A 21,784-nucleotide genomic window follows, 5' to 3' on the forward strand; every position below is an offset into this window, starting at 1 on the left:
ACAAGGGAAAATAATTGAATGTCCCTTTTTTAGAAAAAAAAAGTATTTAAAGCAGTTAACTGATAACTATTAGATCACAATCAGTAATATATAAGGACAAAATTATGATCTTCAAAATTCTTACAGTTAAGTTCACCCTCTCCAAAGTTTTTAGGCTCTGAAAACTTCTTTGTAATTAGCTGAGCTGTGTAAATGAATACGTATTTGAAGATGTAGTTAGGAATGCTTAATCTTTCAGAAATTAATCAGAGGCTAGCTTCCTGAACTGGGCCCTGGACAGAAATCTGGGTTTTTTTTCTGATAAAGCTATAAATTGGATGTCGAAGTGATTAAGCATGTGTTTAAAAATGTAAGACATTTAGCTCATTGTTCATCACAGAAAAATTTTGTTCAACTTAGTGGGTTATTCCAACACAAAACATTCTATGATTTTATTCTTTTGTGCAAAACTAATTGTGGGGAGCTGGAATAAAACTAGACATTGGTAGGTACTTTGAACTCTTCATGCAAAATGTAAACTTTCAATTCACTTCCAAAGTTGCATTATCTAAATAAAAACTATACAACCCAGCTTTTGCTGGATGTGTCTCTGGCTGTAAATAAATGCACTAAAGACTTCTTTTTATCTATCAATCATCATACCTTACAGAAAAGGATTTTCACCCCAAACTACATCCTGGGGAGGGGACAGGTCTCTGGCCCATGGTAAGTGCTCAGGGAGGTTGTCTGGGAGAATGGTAGATAGAGGACAGTGCAATGTCCAGGACTGTTCCCACAGTTTAACAATACAGCTGATCAAATTTGCATATCTTGGGATGTAAAATTTACTAGTATAAACATAGTCCTTGAATAATCAGTAACTGACAGAGACCTACTGATTGGTATGTCCCAGAATATCAGTGCTCCAGACACTTTCCAATGATAAAACAGACTTCGAGAGCTGCCATAAATGGCAGTTCCTTCAGAATGGCAATTCTTTTGTTTTTTTTTTTTTTTACATCAAACTTATTTGCAGAAATTCACATTAGTGAAGGCTTTGCTCTTCAGTGGAAAGTGACTCTGAAAACTGGTTGGATTTAAAATCCTGAGCAGTTAGTTCCCAGTGTTTATACTCTGCAATATCCCCCAAAGAAATGTCAGAATATGTACATAAAGTTGACTGGTGTCAAATACACAACACAATTCCCATGTCTTTGAGTAAACACTAACCTTCTGTTCCATAAGTAATGTGTTTGTAGGGATTGCTGCAAATGCCTTGTAGCTTGTCTTGATCTTGTATTGCTAAAAGGGTAAACCAGAAAGCAGGAAGAGAAGTAAAACAGGGTAGAAGAGGAAGAGAGGGAATATGGGAAGAGAGGGGAAAGGTACGACAGAATGAAAGACGATTCCAATTGTCTTGCAGACATGTAGCAGCAATACAATGCTTACATATTACCTAGGAAAGCTATTTCTTAACATCTAGTGCTTCTGTTAAGATCTTAAAGGACTGTAATGCACATCTTTTGCTTTTAGGAATGAAGTAGGGCAAAGCAAATTCTCTGTACTAGCTTATAACTTCCAAAGTGATTTTGACTACTTTCTGCTGACTACTATCCTTAAATGAGTATCTGGAGAGGCTGTGAAGTTTTTCCAAGTTTGCTTGTGATTTGATATAATGACGCACAGCTACTTCTGCAAGTGCATGCACTTCAACAAGCGCTGCTGTGCGGTCTTATTGCGGACCACTAAGTCAGAGGGATTTCTGTGATTTGATTTAATGAGACTGATTAGGATCCTTAAATGCTGAATTACTTGTATGAGTGGATAGATAATTTAAGTCATGTCACAGCTTTTTATCTCCTGCATAAGTAACTCTACCACCCAAACAAATATTTCAAAGTAACTGTAGGAACTTTCATAGTCTAACCAAGCATATAAGACTGGCAATCTAAATCATATAAAATGCATGGGTATTCATATAAAAATTCTAAGATTAGCCTTAAGAATTATTATTTTAAAACAATTTATATGTTAGACTGTTTTAGCTCACCAGTTATTTTTAACTCTTTAGAAACCGTACTTTCTATTATTCCTTTCTAGTTATGGAGGTTGAATTCAGTAGTTTTAAAATTATTGATGAGATTCTTCTATATTACATGAGTTTAAGAGATAGGATTCTTTACAGGATAATTCATCCACCCCAAAATTGGCATCTATCAAGGTAAAACAAAATCATCCTGTAAATACACCATATTCTTTCCATTAACTATAATAGAATTGCCCAAGTTGTGCTCAGACATTTAACTTTCAGATATCAAAAGTCACGTGAGGTGGATCCTACCCTTTGAACATGCAGACAGCAACACTCTGCTATAAATATGTATATATATATATGTACGAAATCTATATGCAGATAAAATACTGCTCACTGAAGTAAGATGGAAGACCAAAACTCCAAGCATTAAAATTGCCATATCCACAAAATGTATCCTTGTTTGCTTATAATTGATATTCAATCAAGAAATTTATATAATTGCACATGTAAATGAAATGCAACATATTTACTAGCCCACAGGCTTTTGCATATGATGAGATGGGCATCATATATGATGAGAATACTGTGACCATTTTGAAGTGGTTGTACTGTCATATGAACTAAACAAAGATAGATCAGGTTGCTAAAATGTAAAATTTTCTATACCACTGGAAGGTGCTCTATTGCTTCCAGATACTGTAGAACCTGTGAACAATGTGCATTTGTCACAGTGTCTGAGATGTGTGGAAAGTCTTTAATTCAGTTTCTCATCTGTATGAATATGTTAACTGACACATTAGTTCATGTTATTTAAAATTCTTATTCAATGCCTAATACATGTAATAATCTGGTTCGCAGGAATCTAGCAGTATTTTTAAATAGCCATGGACAGTTAGGTCTGCTGGCTTGTACCATGGTCCAGTCAGAAGCAAACCTAGTCCAATATCAAAGCTCAGGCAAATATCAGCCTGTGGAGTTTTGAGAAAAGTGCCCTACTTTTCTTGCTCAAATGATCACCCAGGGCACCTACAGGGCATTGCAAAGTGTGTTAGACATGTACCTATAAAGCCTTCAAATCAGCGACTAACCATGGTAGTGCAGAGCTCTTCAGGAGTAATCTTTCCTGCTTTGTGGTAATTTTTGCAGCTGTGCTGAGCTCCATGTTGTTACAGTTCATTTGTTCCCCAGCTGTTTTGGGTAGATCTACATGCATTCCTGTGCTACATTTAAATAGGAAAAATCAAAGAATATGTAGAAATGATACCTCATGAAATCACTGCAAAGAGTTTTCAAACAGCAGCCAGAAGTTTTTATTCTAACCTGTTCCTGAGGAATTTATGTGTCTCCACTCCATCCTAGTGTTAATTTTTCTATATTAGGTCCATGAGGACACTATTAATGTGTCTGCAAAGTCTGGGGAGAGGGGTTTTATTACCTTTGGTCACCTGAAGTTCACACTGATCTGTAGATTATGTTTATATTCACTTTGCAAAGCAGTCATATTTTGAAATCACTGGTGATCACAAATATATAAAGCATGGGAAAGCACACATTTATATATGAAAATGCAAACAGTTAAAGAAGTTCATCGGTTATTCTTTGATTTGCATAAATCAATGCATGCATAGACATAGACATTTAAAAGCTCTCCATATTTCATAACTGCTTTGATATCATGCTAATGAAACAGTTTGATGTGAATACTGAAAAGTACATCTAATATCAAAATTCTGGTTTGATAGGTCTTGGTTTAATAGATGTCTCAACATCAACCACTGTTGAAGCAACATTAAGGTAGATAAATTACACATGCCAAAGTAAGTCAAGCACTTATAGATGCTGTGCTTTTCCCTTGATGTTCACTTATCAAATTCATACATGCAAAAATTTTGTCATGCATCGACAGTCATCAGGTGAAGCAACTTGCTTTTTGTCTAGTTCTGAAGTTGAGTTGATTGGCACTAAAGAGACCTAAATGCTGCTTAGGATTTAAATGTTATTTCTCCTCAATCTTTTTTTTTTTTCTTTTAGTGGAAATATACTGGGATTTGAGGCTGTAGAGTTTTTAGAGAGCTTGGTGCCATTAACAAATCAGTAAAGCTCATTGTGCTATGCCATAAACTAGGTATGAAAATAAATGAGAGCAAGAGGAAAGGCAGGTGTTGAATGCACACTATTATTAACTGTAAATGAAATCTCAGCTTCACACTTTAAAGCCACAAGAGACCTTTCCTTCACTGAACACCCAGCTGCATTTGATTTACAGATTTCAGATCTTCCACATCCCTGGTGGAGCCAGCTTCTTTGGCATGATTAAAAATTGCACCCAGCTAACAGTCCAAGTCTGTTAAACTGCTGCACACTCTCACTGTCTCATGTGCTTCTGGGGCAGTTTCAAAAGTGCCACCATATCACATGATAAAGCAGGATTAGCAGGAAAAGGACAGTAGGGAAAACAGAAAGGGAGGAATAACCTCCGCAAATATAAACCTGTGCAATAGCTCTGCGTCACAAGCAGAGACTTTCCTTATGCCAGAGACTCTCACAATGCTCATTGCACTGACTAGCAGAAACCACAACTGCTTTGCAATCTGCAGGCTCTGTCATGCCTTTCAGTTTTGTCCCGGGGCTTTTTTCCTGGAATTTCTATGATTTCATTTTCTTTTTGATTCATTAAGTAGTACTGACAGGGTGTAGCGACACTGTACAGCTGTGCTTGGCACAACAGTTCCTCTTGGATTATTTGATTTTTAAAAGAACTATTCATGACAATTGCTACTTTGTGCTGATCTAAGCCTCTCATTTTCAATTAACATTTTCCAAGCAGTTCAAGTCACCCTGCCATGGCCAAGCTGTTAGGAAAATATCTGATACAACTTGATCTGGCAGACCAGGCTGTAATTTTGTGCTGTGAACAAATACATCAATAAACTGTGATAGCCTTTCAGTGATGGGCAGAGCTCAGATATGAGCAAAATGAGGCACAAAGGAAGCACAGTGCAGAGATAAGATAAAAGAGGCTGGAAAGCCTTCTACATCTCTGATGTCTTCTAGCTCTTCATTTTGCATAGCAGCTCCTTTTGTTTTCACCTACCTGATGCATGCTTTTTGATCAGCTTTCCTTTCCTCCCCCTTCCCATTCTTGCGACTTATCCTTAGGTTTAAAGTGTGACTGGTTCCCAAGCCCTCCTGCAGAAATCACTGTTGTTGCTTATTCTCACTCCACTGGTGGAGGACAAACAGCAGGAGTGTGGCTGATCCATTGAGTGTGAGACTTTCATATTTGCAGTAGCTCATGTTGTAGGGAGACTGTTGTTTGGCTGGGTTTTTTTATCCTCATGTCCTGTCTAGCACAACAAGATCAAAGTGAAAACAAAAGGGAAGAAGAGACTGTCCTTGTCCTCCCTTTCTGGCTCTTGGCCCCGAAGTCCCTACTCAGGCTGGGCTCTGCTGTGCCTTTGGACTGGTGAGTGCAGGCTCATGGGGTGTGGGGAGGACAGGCGGGACACGGTGCTTGGGAATCAGCTGTCACTGGAACAGCCAGTTCACATCAATCAGATTAGAGTGCTTCTAGCTCAGCCCTGCACCTAAAATCACCAGATTTCTATTCCTTTCAGTGGGAATACATATGGATTTACATTAACATGGGTGCATAGAACGTGGTTTATGTTTATTTTTGACACACTAGTGTTTCATGTGAGCTTCAAAAATAAGTGCACCAAATGTATTTCAGGGCCACTGGACACAAATCCAGTTTCAGCACTGTTTTCCCCCACTCATGAATAAAGTATTTGATTTTTATGCTAAAGGATTCCTCCAGCATCTTCCCCGTAATATAGAACACATTGCTAGCAATTTGATATAGTAGGATTTGGTCTTCGATATTGTCACTATCAATACAAAATCAGTTCCTTTTCAAACATTTTTCTTACGCAGTACATTTATTTTACTAGCCTTGTGCAACATGGATGTGGTTTTTCCTACAGGACAAAGAACTATTAGAAAATAAGCATGCACTAAGAGTACCTTGGGTTTGATGTTTTCATGGTCAGGAGGCAGGGAAAAAGACTGTGGTGAAGTCGGCTCTCTGGGTCTTGATGGTAGTGTGCCTGATGACTTGTCTGAGACAGAAGATCTGCACTTTAACACAGGTGAGGTGGCAGACTGCTCAGGTCTTGGGGAGCAGGAATTAGACCTATAACTTGTGTACACCAGTGAAGAATTAAGTTGCAGCGGATAGGAATTAAAACTACCGGTTTGTGGAACCAGTGGGGTAGAATGAGGTCGTGAGAGAGAACACTGCTCTGAGGTGCTTGAAGGGGTAGGAGAGGAGACACTTATCTCCTGAACAGACCTTTGGGGAGAATCTGATTTAGGTCTGGAAGCTGGATACAAAAGACTTGGGGAAGGAGATGTGTGTATTTCTCGGGTGGGGGAGAATACACCACTAAGACTGGTAGAAGAAAGCAAAGGATATGACCGGCAGGTAAAAATGGGTGAGTAAGTGTGTACCCTCTGAGACTTCTGAGGTGTCCGGGACCCGGAAGCAGCATGCTGCACCCCTCCTGGGGAAGGAGAGGTAGGGTGTGCATGGGAAAAGGGTGCGGGGGGATGAGGAGGAGGCAGTGTGGACTGCAAACCTGGAGAGGCAACTGATTTTCTAAGGGAGAGGATGGGAGATGTCAGAGGACTTTGGGAATCTGGAGAAAGTGTTCTGCCTGGAACATGGCTTCTAGGAGAAAGGGACCCTGCCTGAGGGGTGGGATGAGGCTTGGAGGGTAAAGACTGATGCTGAGCCCACCCTGAAAGCCAATGCTCCTCTCTACTGGGAAAATCTGGCCTTATAGGAGGGCTTGAAACAGATTTCTTGGGGGTTGGAGAAGTCGTTTTGGACTTCTGATCTATTGCAAACATTGAAGAACTAAGGGGACTAGGAGAAAATGTGGGACAAGAAGCAGGAGAAACTGGTCGTCGCTGGGAAGAGCCTGATCTTAAAATAGCGGTTAAGAGGGTCAGTCTGGTTGGCAGAGGGGATCTGGCTCTTGATTTCACTAAATTTCCTCTAGATGACATTGGTGTGAAAGGCTCATTTATGCTACATATGGTAGAAGAGGAGTCATAAACAGAGGGTGGAGACAAAGGCTTAGGGCTAGGACATAATGAATGTGTTATTATATGTACAGGGACAGGAGATAAAGCATTCAAGCTTTTGGAAGAACTGGGGGATAAAGACTGAGCTGAAGATCCTTGAATTACAGCTGAACGTGAAGGACTCGGGGAAAGACTTGGACTCTTTCCTGGAGCAGGGGATGTGGTGAAGCCTCCCATTTTGCAAACACAGCCAGAGGTAAAGAGACTTGATGTTTGAAGGTTATCATACAACTGAGGAGTGGAGTAACAACTGTCTGATGCAGAAGAGGTTATTTTAAACACAGAAGGAGGTGAACTATGGGGAGCACAAGCAGACTGAAAGTACAGAGATGAATCTTGTTTAGAAAACCCAGTTGCTGGCTGCCAGTTGTTACAGGAGTCTTCCAACGAAGAGGCTTGATTCAAGTTAGCCTTGGCACCACACACTACTTTCTGGTTAATTGGAGAAATTAAGTGGACAGCAGGTGGTTTAGAGGAAAGATGATCAGAGATGGAAAGAGTAGAAATTAACTGGAGAAAAAAGAAAAACAAAAATGTTAAAATAGGTGAAACCTGGGAACTGTTAAGCACCCCACATTTCAGTCCTGTGGTCATGCATATAGTGTTTTCATTAGTACTGCTCTGTGGGTTAAAAGCACAGGGCTGTCTTAAATTTAGGGATATAGCCTGATGGATAAAGCTCTCAGGGGAGGTGACAGACAAGTTGTGTGCTAATTTATTCAGACCTCAGTTTTGTTGACATAAACAAGTTTCAAGGCTACTGTATTTTTCATTTCAGGTAAAACCCAAGACAGTTGTTCCATCAGTGTCCAGAATCATGTGATAACCATTCCCATTGTATAATTACAACAGAAAGTAAGAAAAATGCAATATTGTCCCATCTCACCTAACCAGTTCAGTGGAAATGAGCCTTTCTGTAAACGAGATTCAAGTCAAGTACTCATTTTCTTACTCAGTAAATAACACCTTCTGAAGCACTGTGATATCGGAACAAGAAATTTGCTCAGAACTACTTAAATCAGACATCCAGTTTGTTTTTCACTTTTCTTGTCGTTCACAGAGCAGTGCATTTGACAGGCACATAAGAGTCCTTATCCCCTTCTCCACAGTCTTACAATACACTAACAAAACAGTAATGAGCTCTTTCATGGGTGCCTTTTTTCTTAGGTCTATTCTAATTAGGATTTTTCAAAACTAATTAGAGTGTACAAGTATATTATCAACCGTTTATACAGTTTTATGCTTCTAAAGAAAGAAATTCTCTCAAAATCTTCCAAGTTCTCATAATGCTGATATTAAAAACTGGGGTATACACAATATGAATAGAACATATCAGTATGAAATAGTAAGCTAAGTCAACTGTAAAAACAAAAGGTTAGAAATTATCACCTAACTTTCGACAGAGCATTTTGAAAGCAAGGACATTTACTCTAATCCCTACAAACTTCATATAAACACACCTATTTATTTACTGTTTGATACTCTGAAAATATTATGCAATTCTGTAACAGACAATTATACCCTTTAATTTCTACAGACATGACTTGTGCAATACTGTGGCTCAGCTTATGAATTATATTTTTAATACAGATATCTTCCCCGTAAAATAAAGGAATTATTATGATGATTATGGTTATTATTTTTATGTCACATAGTATTGATACATCACAAAACAAAAAGTAGAACAAATCAAATGTTTTAAAGTGAGAGGAAGATGTTAGAAGAATCTCTAACAGAAAAGCAAGATTTGATACTTTTAACAGCTAACCTATATGTAAAAGGCTAAATATGGCCTATATATTCAGATCAGAACCCTATTAGGCAAGCTCTCCCTGCTAAAAGATACTCTATAAACAGAAAGCATTGTAAACTGCAGATACTATCTGTATAAGATAACATCAGAAAAGCTGAGGCTATCCCTTGATTTATAGAAATATAAGCCAACAACCAGAATGACTTTACAACCACACTGATTTGCCCTTATTTTATACATGCATTAAGGTGTCCCATTTTGAAGCCAAAAGCCAATAGATATATACAGGGCAAACATCAGAATATGAAAATTAATAACAATGATATTGTATCATAAATTCTATTGGATTAAGAAATTGTAACCCTATTTGAAAAAGCTGCTAATTAAGAATAAATATTGGAAAGTGAGAATAATTTACCAACATTTAAGCATTCTGAAAAAATATTCTTAAATATGTCACAAAACATAACACTATTTAATAAGTTAAAAAGCAGCCTGGTAATACATCTGATTGGTAAACTGGAGTAGCCTCCTGAATCTAATAATGAGTTCTGGATGTTGATCAACTAACAAAGCAGAACAGGGGAATGAAATCTTTATTCCAAAATAAAATAGATAAATTTTCCTTACAAGGAAAATGGATTAAAAGAAAATAAGGAACTAATATGAAACTGCATAATGAACGAGCAGGATGTGCAATGACTTCTAATTAATTGAAAATTAATAAGAAAGATTTATAAGCAGCTAGGAAAATATTCATGGTAGCAGATGATGAATTTGCTCCTGTGAGTATGATAAAGACATTTTGCAGCAGTTTGAACATCACTCAACATTTACATCCTGAGATAATTAAGCCATTATTCAAGTCTTCTGAAAAGATTCTGCTGTTGTATTACAGTATTAACTACACCTATAGATGATCACCCTCTTATTTACAGGATCAGAGAATCATAATCAAAGTTGTTTGGAAGTGACTTCTTGAGGTCATCTAGTCCAGCCTCCTACTCAGAGCAGGGCTGTCACCAACACCAGCAGGTCAGGTCAGCTGTGGTTGTGTCTCATCAAGTACCTAAACCCCTAATGGAGAGATGGCTCCAGGGACCCTGGGCAGCCTGCATCACTGCTGCACCACCTCCCAGTGAGGAAGATTCTCCACGTGTCCAGCTGGGACCAGACCTACCATGCTTCAAGTTACAGACATTGCTGTCTCATGTGCCACTGCAGACAGGATTTTGGTTCTGTCATCCCTGCAACTGCCCTACAAGTAGTTGTGGGCTGTTTCAAGATGCCTCCTTGGCTGCCTCTTGGTAGAAATCAACAAAGCCAGCTCTCTCAGTCCCAGCTCATATGTGCCTGTCCTGGGTTCAGCAGTAGCAGTCATTTTTTCTCCTTAGTAGCTGGTGCAGTGCTGTGTTTTTGACTTTTGGCCTGGGAATGGTGCTGATAGCACCGGTGTTTTTAGTTACTGCTCAAATGTTTGGTCTGACCAAGGACTTTCTGAGCCTCATGCTCTGCCAGAGAGGAGGGGAAGCCGGGAGATGGCAGAGACAGGACACCTGACCCAAGCTAGCCAAAGAGGTATTCCATACCACAGTACGTCGTGCCCAGGATGTAACTGAGAGTTACCTGGAAGGGGTAGGACTGCGGGGTAGGACTAGGTATCGGATGGTGCTTGGTCGGGCTGGGGGGGGGAGTTATTGGTCAGCGGGTGGTGAGGTGTTGTATTCTTTTCCCTTGTTATTTCCTTTACCATTATTATTGGTGGTAGCAGTAGTGATTTGTGTTATACCTTAGTTACTAAACTGTTCTTATCTCAGCCCGTGGGAGTTGCATTCTTTTGATTCTCCTCCCCATCCCTCCGGAAGCAGCGGGAGGGCAAAAAGGGAGGGGAGCAAGAGAGCGACTGTGTGATCTATGGCTGACTTTGTTTAAACCACGACAGTGCCTCTGCCACCTTTATGGCTTTGTGATGGATCCCCATTCCCTTCTTCATGTCTCTTGAATCTGGGGTGACTGGCCACAAAACTGAGCATGGTTTCACAGGTGCAGCCTCACCGGTGCCCATAAGTGAGATATAATGACTTGACAAGTGGAATTTGTTTTGCCCTTTTTTTCTTTTTCTGTTCAGTTTCTCTGCTGGTTTAAAACATTTCTGTAGTTGTATTGGGTTAGTGCAGAGCGGGTGAATGACCAAAGTAGACTTGCGTTTCTTTGGTCTGTGATTCAACTGCAAGCCTTTTTCTCTTCCTAGGCTCACCACAGATATACATTTCCTGACAATGTATGAAGAAAGTTGAAATAGGTGTCGATATTACCTTAGGACAAAGGAATCAGGGAACTTGAAAAAGATCTTTATGCTTCATGGACGATGATCCCAGAAATATAAAAGAGGTCCCAGTTCAAGTATTGAGCCTTGCCCAGGAGATCTTTGGATTTGAAGCAGCAGAGCTGAGCTGGGTACAAGGCAAGTGGTCTTGTGAGATCACATTGCTTTGGAAGGGCACAAAAAAATGTGGCTATTTATACCAACAAGGCCCTGAGACATGTGCTGGTCAAAAAGGAAAAGGGAGAGTGTGACAAACTGAGGGGCAAAAAGGCAAAACTCATGTCTGAGAGCAGAACTGATTCAAAGTAGAACTTGTCCTGAGGCTAGTTAGCCATGCTTTGATCTCAGTAGAATTTGATAATTGGACAAAAAATATTCCCTACAAAGCCTGTGACCTGAGAACCAGAAAGTCAGAAAGAAGCACTGGAGACTGTGGAAAACTTGACAAAATCTCTGGAGACTTGAGACAGAAAGCTTAAAAAACCCTATAGGACATTATTTTTTTGTGTATAGTCCCACAAAAAATCCACCCGGTTTCTGTGACACCTTTTAAAGAAACCACCCAAGTAAGCCTGGCAGAATCTGTACACTGAACATTGATGAAATAAATTTGTACTTCCCAAGGATGGTTATTCTTTTACAGGCTGCTTCCTCTACATGGATTTATCTGTGCCCTTATACCTTCCTCAGGTAAAATTCCACTGAGTTCACTGGGAGTTTTTCAGAAGAAATGGACATTTCATAATGGTATGAATCCAAAACCAGAGTGGATTTATTATTCACAATTTCCTCAATCAAAAATTCACACTGAATTTGACGAAAATTTGAGTACCACAAATATTTCAACACAAGATAGGAAGTCCTATTCATTTTCAGAGACAAAGTAGCCATGCTTAAATTTTATTTTTTTGAAGTATCAATGAAGAATTGCATTTTTAAATGATGAAAAGCCTGTCAAGGTCAAAAAAAAAGTCTGAATTTATTCCATGTATGAAGGATATTGCAATTTTGTTAGAGGCAGAGATTTCCTCTGCATATACACCCTTGAAAACCATCCATGTTATTTCCAAGATGGGAGACATTACCTTTTCATGCAGCAAATTGTATTGATGCATTTTGAAAATGAAACATTTTAAAGATCTTTTTTGAATTGTCCCAGTGACAACTTAAAATTTAAATAAATCAATAAATGTACCCTAAAAACATCAGCATAAAAAGGGCTTTCATATTCGTTAGTTCTTTACACTTGTGCAAAGTCAGTGCTAACTAACAATCAGAATAATGGATTATTCTTTTTTTGCAGCCTCTTTACCATAAAGAGTTGCGTCAGGTGCTGAAAACAAAAACTGGGCCTGGGAAGTCTGATGGCACTAATTCAAATAATCTGGATTATTTGGATTGGAGCAAAGGCTCCACTGATTTCAGTACATTTAGCCTAGCTAGGAATCTAAAATCTTCTGATTAACTTGCTGTGAGATGAGCTGCTCTTAAAGGAAAGAACAAAAAGTCTGCATTACCTGTTCCATGTGTACACCAAAGCCATGGAGAGAGGCAGCAAGTCAGAAGGGCTGGGAAAATACTTTAGAGTCCAAACGTGACAGGAATGGCCAACAAAAATGCTAACTAAAAAATAAACTGGCGAAGCTGCTTTGCAAAGTGACTCAGTGTCCATGTCCTGAAAGCTTTAGTAAGCAAAGGTTAGCTCTGTAGTTTAAAGAACAGGTTACCTGATGTTTTTGTGGATCCACAGTGCTGTGGGAAAGTGCAGCACCTGGAATGTGCTCATCTCCAGGAGGTTTCCATGCCCCAATTCCAGGAGAACCATGGGATGTGGCCAGCAGCTGAGCGCTGACGGCACCATAGCCATTGGAAGGCCGAAGAGCGTTGTTCGAGGCAGCAGCTACTTCATCTTCTTCACCGGAGTCCGTAATCAGGATAAACTCAGCCTTAAAAAGGTCATTCTCCTGCATTTCTCCTTTGCTCAGATTACACCCCGGGGACTGGAAAAGCGCTCGGATGCTGTCTGTATGGACGGCCGACACGCAGTCTTTTCTGGCCCCACTCTTTAAGGCCAGTTTATCAGAGACTGCATTAGACTGCAAAAGGTACAAGGAAAAAAATCCCAATTAGCTGCATTTTATTTGTGCTTCCCAAAATGCAAAGTAGTTTTAACTTGCAGTGGTGGCTGGCAGTGCACTACCAAAGGTGTAGAGGGCAAATGAAATTTGGGCATCAACACCGAGCAGAAACAATCTGCCCAGGGAGCCCTCCACTTCCAGCTCCCCAGCCGACGTTGCGGGTTTCTTTCCCAGCATCTCACAGAACAACAGGGGACTCTGAACACAGCAGTGGCCCAAGCCTGGGGCTGGTTCAGGAACCGAAAAGGAGGGTGCAGTTAAGCCAAATGAGCTGTCATAACAGACTATGCCAGACACAATGGGAAGGCACCCCAACCGTGGGATCCATGGGAGCAGACAATGCTCCTCAGAGGAGTCTGACAGAAAAATCTGGGACAAAACTTATACATATTAATGAAGAAACAAAGGCCTTTGTGCCAGGGCATCCTCTGAAGACAGCAGAATCTGAGGTCAGAGAGCATTACTGTATCTTCAAGCTTGTCAGCACAGGCTACAATTGTTCTTCATATTTTCTGCAATTTCCACTCCCATTGTGTAACTTCTCAAGCATGCTTTGGATGAGAGTGGGAGTAGTGCAAGCTGGGCATGTGACACATCACAAAATCATTCTGTATTGAAACTGCTAAGGTAAGTCATATTTCTCTTGCAGCAGGAATCAGGTGAAAAGACAGGAATATTGTGGACTGTGAGAGAAAGACTGTAGATGGGGCGTATTTTTTAATCCAGGTGGAGGACTATGGTAATTACAAATTTCAACTTCACTTGCAGTTGCATGAGTTCTTGGAGCTCAGTTCTTGAAAAAAATATTGGACTATAATGGGGGAAATGACTATGGAGGTGCTATTTTCATTATCTGATGTTGGTTTGGTTTTTAAAATATTGTTCAGATTCTAGACATTTTAGAAGAAGGAATAAGCTATGTTATGAAGGCCTCACTACTGCTCACTTGCCAGGAAAGTTTTCTCTGCCTACAGGGAAATACAGGGATACAGATGTGAGGAAAACCTGATTCTGCTTTACCTGTTACTTACAGCAAAACCAACATTGAGTGGCTGGAAATGTAATTAATAAGTTAAACATCCTGAGGATAATATTGCAATGCATGTCTCTTCAAGCACATCCATTCTCTGCCCAGACCTAATCTGTTTTTAGACAGACAGGACACTCAAAATGCTGGAGCATGTTCAGGTCAGAAGTCTATGAACTCCTGTGAAAAGTTTATGACACAGAAGAGCATCCAGAACTGCAGCACCAGCAATGTCTTAGAGAAGGAGCTGTTCTACAAAAGCAGAATCACCATAAGCATTAATATTGACCAGAGGGCTGCATTTCCTTTTCAAGCAGCGTGGAATAAAACAAGAGACTATCTATGTCTTTGAAAAGGTGGAAAAATTAGTGCAAACAAAAATCTACCTTATTTATAATTTCACCACCTTTGCTCCTATGAAGATCAGGAAGGAATCCCAGTTTGTCTGCCAAGAATATAGCCTTGCATGACTGACAGAAAGGAGTATCAAGATGGGCAAGGTTTTCCTTCCAGTACAAACTCTGCCAAAGGCAAAACAAGCTATTGGGCAGGTATCAGCCTTCCCCAGCACAACAATTCTCCATCTCTGGTAGGCTTGGTAATTAAAATCAAGAACAAGCCAAGGAACAGTTCAAGGGAAAGGGCAGGAGTTCAATGACGCTCAGAATAAAATCATCTATGTCTTTGAAAAGGTGGAAAAATTAGTGCAAACAAAAATCTACCTTATTTATAATTTCTTGATTGCTCAGATCCTTTGGTTCCTCTGGAATTGTCACAAGGAACTTAGAGACATCCACAACCTCACAATGAGTTGGAAGTCGTCCAATGGATGGTACAAATGTGAATGTCAGAGGTTTGGTTCCAGATTCTTCAGAAGTCACCTAAAAAAAAATCATAATTAGTTCAACTTTTTTATCCAAATAAAGAAAATTTTAGTCAGAGTTGAAATAACATGAATTATCTACTTAACTTACTTACAAACATATTATTAACTATACCAGTCATTGTGGGCTTTTTATTGGGTCACAGTATATTTTTTTAACATGTATATATATATATCTCTCTCTCTCTCTGAGAATGGAGACCTTGGGACCACTGTAGGAGAGGATCAGGTCTGAGATCATCTTAAAAACCTGAATGTGCATAAGTACATGGGTCCTGATGAAATCCATCCAGAGGTCCTGAAGGAGCTGGCAAATGAAGTTGCTAAGCCACTGGCCATCATATTTGAGAAATCATGGCAGTCAGGTGAAGTTCCCGACTACTGGAAAAAGGGAAATATAACCCCCATTTTCAAGAAGAGGAAAATGGATGACCTGGGGAACTACAGACCAGGCAGTCTCACCTCTGTGCCTGGCAAAATCTTGGAGCAGATTCTCCTGAAAGGCACGCTAAGGCACATGAAAAACAACAAGGTGCTTGGTGATGGGGGCTTGAGCACCTCCTGTATGTTGGGGCTGTTCAGCCTGGAGAAGAGAAGGCTGCTTGGAGACCTCACAGCAGCCTTCAGGTATCTGAAGAGGGCCTACAAGGATGCTGGAGAAGGACTCTTCATTAGGGACTACAGCGATAGGACAAGGGGTAACGGGTTCAAACTTAAATAGGGGAAGTTCAGGTTGGATATAAGGAAGTTCTTTACTGTGAGGGCAGTGAGACACTGGAATGGGTTGCCCAGGGAAGTTGGGAATGCTCCATCCCTGGCGCTGTTCAAGGCCAGGCTGGATGGAGTCTTGGGTGACATGGTTTAGTGTGAGGTGTCCCTGCCCATGGCGGGCAGGTTGGAACGAGATGATCTTAAGGTCCCTTCCAACCTTAAGTATTCTATGATTCTATGATATTAAAGCCTTCTTTACCAGACAAAATTGTCTCGATTTTGCCAAACAACATACTATATATATTAGTGGTATGGCACAGCAGACAGGAGAAAATTTGTTCAATAATTTGTTATTCTTTCCATTTTCCATACCAGCATCAGAAAACCATATTCCATTCATTGCAAGGCTGTTTTTATCTTTGTTTAGCTCCACTTTAATAGAACAACGATGTAATTATACCACTGTATCTGGACATATTGCAGCCTCAAGAGTATTTGTTTAACAACTTTAATTGGAAAAACCTCTACTCTGCAAAAAGAATACAAAACTTGTTTACGTTTTCCAATGCAAATGAAGCTAATTCTGAACAACATCTGGGGTGAATTCTGATTCAAGGAAAGGATCTTATCCTGATTTCTTCAGGTCATTCAGCCACATGCACGATCTAATTGCATGTCTGTCTGCTTATTTCTCTCTCTCCATCTTGCATTCTTGCTAAGACTGTGTGTGTGGAGCCTGAATGCACTGAAAGAATAGACTAAGAGAAAGCAATTTAACCTAAATGTTCAATTTTACCACAGTGCTCCCCCATCTATTCCATCTCCTTCACCGGAGATACTGAACAGGGAAAAAAGTCCCTACCATGGTAAAATCTCTCAGCTGTTTTGCCAGGTATCAGGGAGTAGAACTACAAAGGTCTTGGCAAGGTAAATAGAGGGAGCTACATCCCAGACCACCGAACACGACATGTTGACATCCTCACTACTTGATGTAAAAAATCCTTCTTTCTGATTCGAAACTGTGGAATGCATAGATTTCCACTCTTTTTTTTTTTTTTTAATCATCTGATTTAAAGCTTATGGCAGTTAATTGTGTTTTCAATGAACTCTAATATGCAGAGCTTTGAACTGGAATGAATCATACAGAAAAACAGGACTATTTCTTGGTCTCTGGCTTTTGCTTGCTTGTTTAAAGTAAAACAGATTGGAGAACTATGGCTCTCATTATGCTTCTTTGTAATTTGCGTCCATAAGTAAGTAGCAATTACAGAACAGAGTGGAATTATAGAATACATTCACATTATTCTCCTCATATATCTCCTTGTGGCTGGAACATTAAAATTATAGACATAGATTTCCAGTTTTTTTAAAAAAAAACACATATGTAAACAAATATTCACTAATTCCACTGACAGCTGTCTCCTGGAGGGCTTATGCAAAACAGGGACAGGTTATTTCTACAAACAGTACCAAGTGCTCTTTTCTCTACAATTTAGAACTCTGGTCTCTCAGGCAAACCCTGAACAAATTTCTGTGTGTCCTCCTCTAATTCTGAAACAATGAGGTGTTTTGATGTCTGCAAGTGGCAGCTGAGTTCCAAAATCACACCTTTCTATTCACAAACTTACATGAGCAGGTTACATTACACTGCAGGCTTGCTACTCAGCTAGAAGCAAGATGATCTCCTACTTTCCTCACCCTCCACTTCACACAAGTGGCCAAGCACTGGAGTACATGATGCAGGGCCTGAATCAGTAGCAAAAGACTGATTGTTAAATGCTTCATCGCAGGAGGATCTCTGGATGTTATTTTATGTGAGTGAGAAACAACATAGCTCTGTCCTTCCCTCAACACCCAAGGTACCTGAATCTGATCATTGCTTTTCATAAAGAAGCATCACAGGTTTTAAATATTAATAGCCAGCACATTAAACACTTATTGCTTGCTCCTGATATAAGTCAGCAGAGTAACGTCAGTACTCAAGGACATGCTCACTAGGAGGCAGTCACCAGTCCCTATAATGCAGCCAGGGATACAGCCTCCACCCAAGGACCTGCTGCACCCAGAAGTACTCCTGAAGAAGCAGGATTGCCTGAACACAAGCAGGAGCATCCATCATGTTAGCATCAGCGATTTCTGCACAGCTGACATCCATTACAGTCTTACACAGACCCCAGGTCTCCACTGAAATCAGATGGAGATGGCTTTTGCTTTCCTGCAGATCTGTAGCTGTGCTTTCATCTTCTATCTCTAATTAGGAAATGCAGCTAGTGACTCTGGCTACCTCAGTCATCTTTACTAACATTTTCTCCCTCTACCTCACCCTCTTCTCGTGCTCTTGTTTGACACTTGACAGCAGCCATTCTATATCAGTGAGTATTTATCAGAGCACAAAATATTCCTTGTAAGAAAGGAGAGAGAAGTGTGTAAATAGCAAGCCCGCACACAGATTTGTGTGAAAATTTCAGTCAAATGTGGTAGCACTGCTAAACTCACCACACTTTATCTGCATATTTATAATGAGTAAATACAAACAAAAGCCAAGTTACGAGGCTCCAGCCCATTGCACTGTAGTGGAAAGATCTTGCAAGCAGCTAATTCTGTACTGTGTCTTACCCTGCACTTCCAATTTTATTGCTTTGGTGAAAAAAAAAAAAAAAAAGAATACATGAAGAAAACTTTGCTGTATTTGGCCTAAACACCTTTGATGGTAAATAACCATCAAAATTGTTTGCAAGATAAAAATAACATTTGAAAACACATATAAAGATGTGCAAGCTAGAATATCTTTTCAGGTGGGAGGTGCCATTAAAGCATGGCACTATTTATATTCCCCTAGTATATTTTATTTTTCCTAGAGTTTAGAAAGTAAAAACTGACAAATAGAATTACTGCATTTCAGAAAGTTTTGAGTTGCCAGATACTGCATGAGGCAGCGTGCAAGAATGACTTCCTCTTAGGCTCACTCATAGCAAGTGAGAATCAGGAACTTCTAGCAAGTAAAACTTGTCATGCAGTCTAGGCTGCATCACAGAAACCTAGGCAACAAGCAAGTATCACAACACCAGTTCAGAAAATGCAAACGTTTAAAAAATACATAAAAATACTTTGACATTTTAAAACTTAAATATTGATTAGAAAATATTAAGTAGAAAGAAACATTACATACTTTTTTAAAAAAAAGCTACAGAAAGGATTTTTGCACTTTGTTTAATATACTCATGTCATTTACTGTATATCTCTGGCTGATGTTTCTGTCCTTGAAGAACTGAAAGAAATTAACAGGTTGGATTTTCAGCATTTAATTACATCTGCTGATAGCCACTCTGAATATATAGAGGCAGGGATGGTGAGGAATGTGAAGCTTGAGGGCAGTCATGGCTGCAGTGACCATGAAATGGCGGAGTTTGGGATCCTTAGGGTCCAAGCAGGGTGTGTAGCAAGCTCGCTACCCTGGACTTCAGGAGAGCGGACTTTGGCCTCGTCAGGTTTCTGCTGGGTAGAATAACATGGGATAAAGCCCTGGAGAGAAGAGGGACCAAAGAAAGCTGGTTAATACTTAAAGAACCCCTCCTCCAAGCTCAGGAGCAATGTTTCCCAACAAAGTGGAAGGCAGGATAAAAAACAGGAGGCCTGAATGGATGAACAAGCTTTTGGACAAACTCAGACACAAGAAGGAAGCCTACAGAGGGTGGAAGGCAGCCTTCCAGTACCTAAAGGGGGCCTACAACAAAGCTGGAGAGTGACTATTTACAAGGACAGGCAGTGACAGGACAGGGTGAATGGAGCGAGACCCCACCTGCAGTACTGCCTTTAGCTCTGGGGCCTCCAGGGAGTGGACCTGTTGCAGTGAGTCCAGAGGAGGCCACAAAGATGCTGTGAGAGCTTGAGCACTTCTGCTGTGGAGACAGGCTGAGAGATGGGCTTGTTCAGCCTGGAGAAGAAAAGGATCTGGGAAGACCTTAGAACAGCATTTCAGTACTTACAGGAAAGCTGGAGAGGGGCTTTTTACAAGGACACGTAGGGACAGGATAAGGGGGAGTTGCTTTAACCTGACAGAGGGAACATTTAGATTAGATTTTAGGAAGAAGTTGTTTACTGTGAGTGTGGTGGGGCACTGCACAGGTTTCCCAAAGAAGCTGTGGCCGCCCCAATCCTGGCAGTGTTCAAGGCCAGGCTGGATGGGGCTTGGAGCAACCTGATCTGAGGAAAGGTGTGTCTCTACCTATGGCAGGAGGGTTGGAATTAGATGATCTTTAAAGTCCCTTCCAACCCAAACCATTCTGTGATTCTATGACAGGATACATAGCCTTCAAATTCAAACAAATGTAAACATGAAAATTTCTTGCAGGTTATCCTCTTTTCCCCATAACCAGCAGGAACGGTAAAAGTTCAATGCCGTACATTCCCTGCTGCTGTAATTTACTTGAATCAATACAGTTACAGTGGCAGAAAAATGCCATATGCCACATCTACTCAAGTTGATACTGATAAATTCTGATTAATATTATATGATCAACTTTATGCACAATGAAATAATTGTTTTTAATTGTATCCTTTCATGTTACTTAGTTCTTTGAAGAATATAAATTACAGAGTTTAATATAAATAACCTTTGAATATCCACTGGGGTCTATAAACTGCGGCATACACATTGCTGAATAGCTTCAAAAACTTATTCTAGATAGCTTCCATGACTTCCTGTACCATCAACTTACAAACAGGTTTGTTGCATAATTAATACCATCTGTTTACAACTGCCCCAGGGATAGTAACTTAAATTATATTAATTATTGCTTTCATTACCACAGCTTCTACAGCCTTCACTTGTAGAGCACATTTTTATTGTCTTAGTTACCTTATGAAGACAAATGAACCTTCCATTTAATCTCTTGCATGTTCTATATACATTCAGCACACTGCCTATTTTGTAATTTAAATTGAGGTTCCATTGTCAGTGATTGCTTCCCAGGATTTCCTTCTGGAATACAGATTGCTAAAGTGAAATTGAATATGCTGGTTCACATTACCACTTCTTCCACTGATTTGCTAATGTAAGTCATTTCACTAATAAGAAGACACCCTGAGAAAACCTCACTCTTGCAATACCAAGTACTTCCTTTTGAGGCTGTTTATTTATTTAAGGATAGAAAAAGGAAATACATGCATAAATAATAGCAAAATAATAAGCATGTGCATCTTGATATAGAAACATGTTGACTGAAGCACTGTTTTGGTCAGAGTACAAATTCACATGCTCACAATTCCTGTGTGCTAAATATAACTCTAACACACAGAGAGAGCTAACAGCTCACAAAGTGAGAATAGCTAACACCACTCACCCAGTCAGGGAGAGGGGACATCCGAAAACATGGCTTGGGTTGTGTAACCTTTCCTTAAACTCCTTTTCTGTGCTCAGACTAAAGTCAAAGCACACAGAGACATTATCTCCTCCTTGAGACAGAGAAAAATACTAGTCTACTACAGAACAAAGTATCAGTTGAGATGTAAGAATCTTCAGCATGTCTTCATATCCTGATTTATAGCTATCACAGTAACCTAATATGGATTAGCTGATTATTGTGTAATACGAGCTCTGGCTTATCTAAAACCTTTTACAAACAGCAGCAGATGATCTGAACACCAACTTTGTATCGGTGAAATTTCAGGGGAAAAAGCAAAATCCAATCCGAAAGTCCAGGATGAAATTACAGCCCAGATGAATTTTGTGCCAAAATTCCCACTGACAGCTGTGGTCCAGGAACTTCCCCAAGCCCTGTG

General features: G+C 40.0%; 1 protein-coding gene across 9 annotated transcripts in view; it reads right to left on the minus strand.

Annotated features, from left to right (window-relative positions):
• The window catches only part of MLIP (muscular LMNA interacting protein), a 111,586-nt gene that overhangs the window by 49,147 nt on the left and 40,655 nt on the right, over positions 1-21,784 (minus strand). For 6 of the 9 annotated variants that reach the window (XM_062626174.1, XM_062626173.1, XM_062626171.1 and 3 more), the window contains exons 2-5: positions 15,132-15,290; positions 12,972-13,340; positions 6,041-7,675; positions 1,210-1,281 (exon numbers count right to left, since the gene is read on the minus strand). In XM_062626174.1, the coding sequence (XP_062482158.1) occupies positions 1,210-1,281; positions 6,041-7,675; positions 12,972-13,340; positions 15,132-15,290 (2,235 nt within the window). The remainder of the gene's footprint in view (positions 1-1,209; positions 1,282-6,040; positions 7,676-12,971; positions 13,341-15,131; positions 15,291-21,784) is intronic. The other 3 variants (XM_062626172.1, XM_062626175.1, XM_062626176.1) reach the window with 3 other exon arrangements.

The sequence above is a fragment of the Pezoporus occidentalis genome, unplaced genomic scaffold (genome assembly GCF_034315485.1).
Source record: "Pezoporus occidentalis ecotype Australia unplaced genomic scaffold, CSIRO_AGI_Poc_V1 ctg29, whole genome shotgun sequence".
Lineage (NCBI taxonomy): Eukaryota > Metazoa > Chordata > Aves > Psittaciformes > Psittacidae > Pezoporus > Pezoporus occidentalis.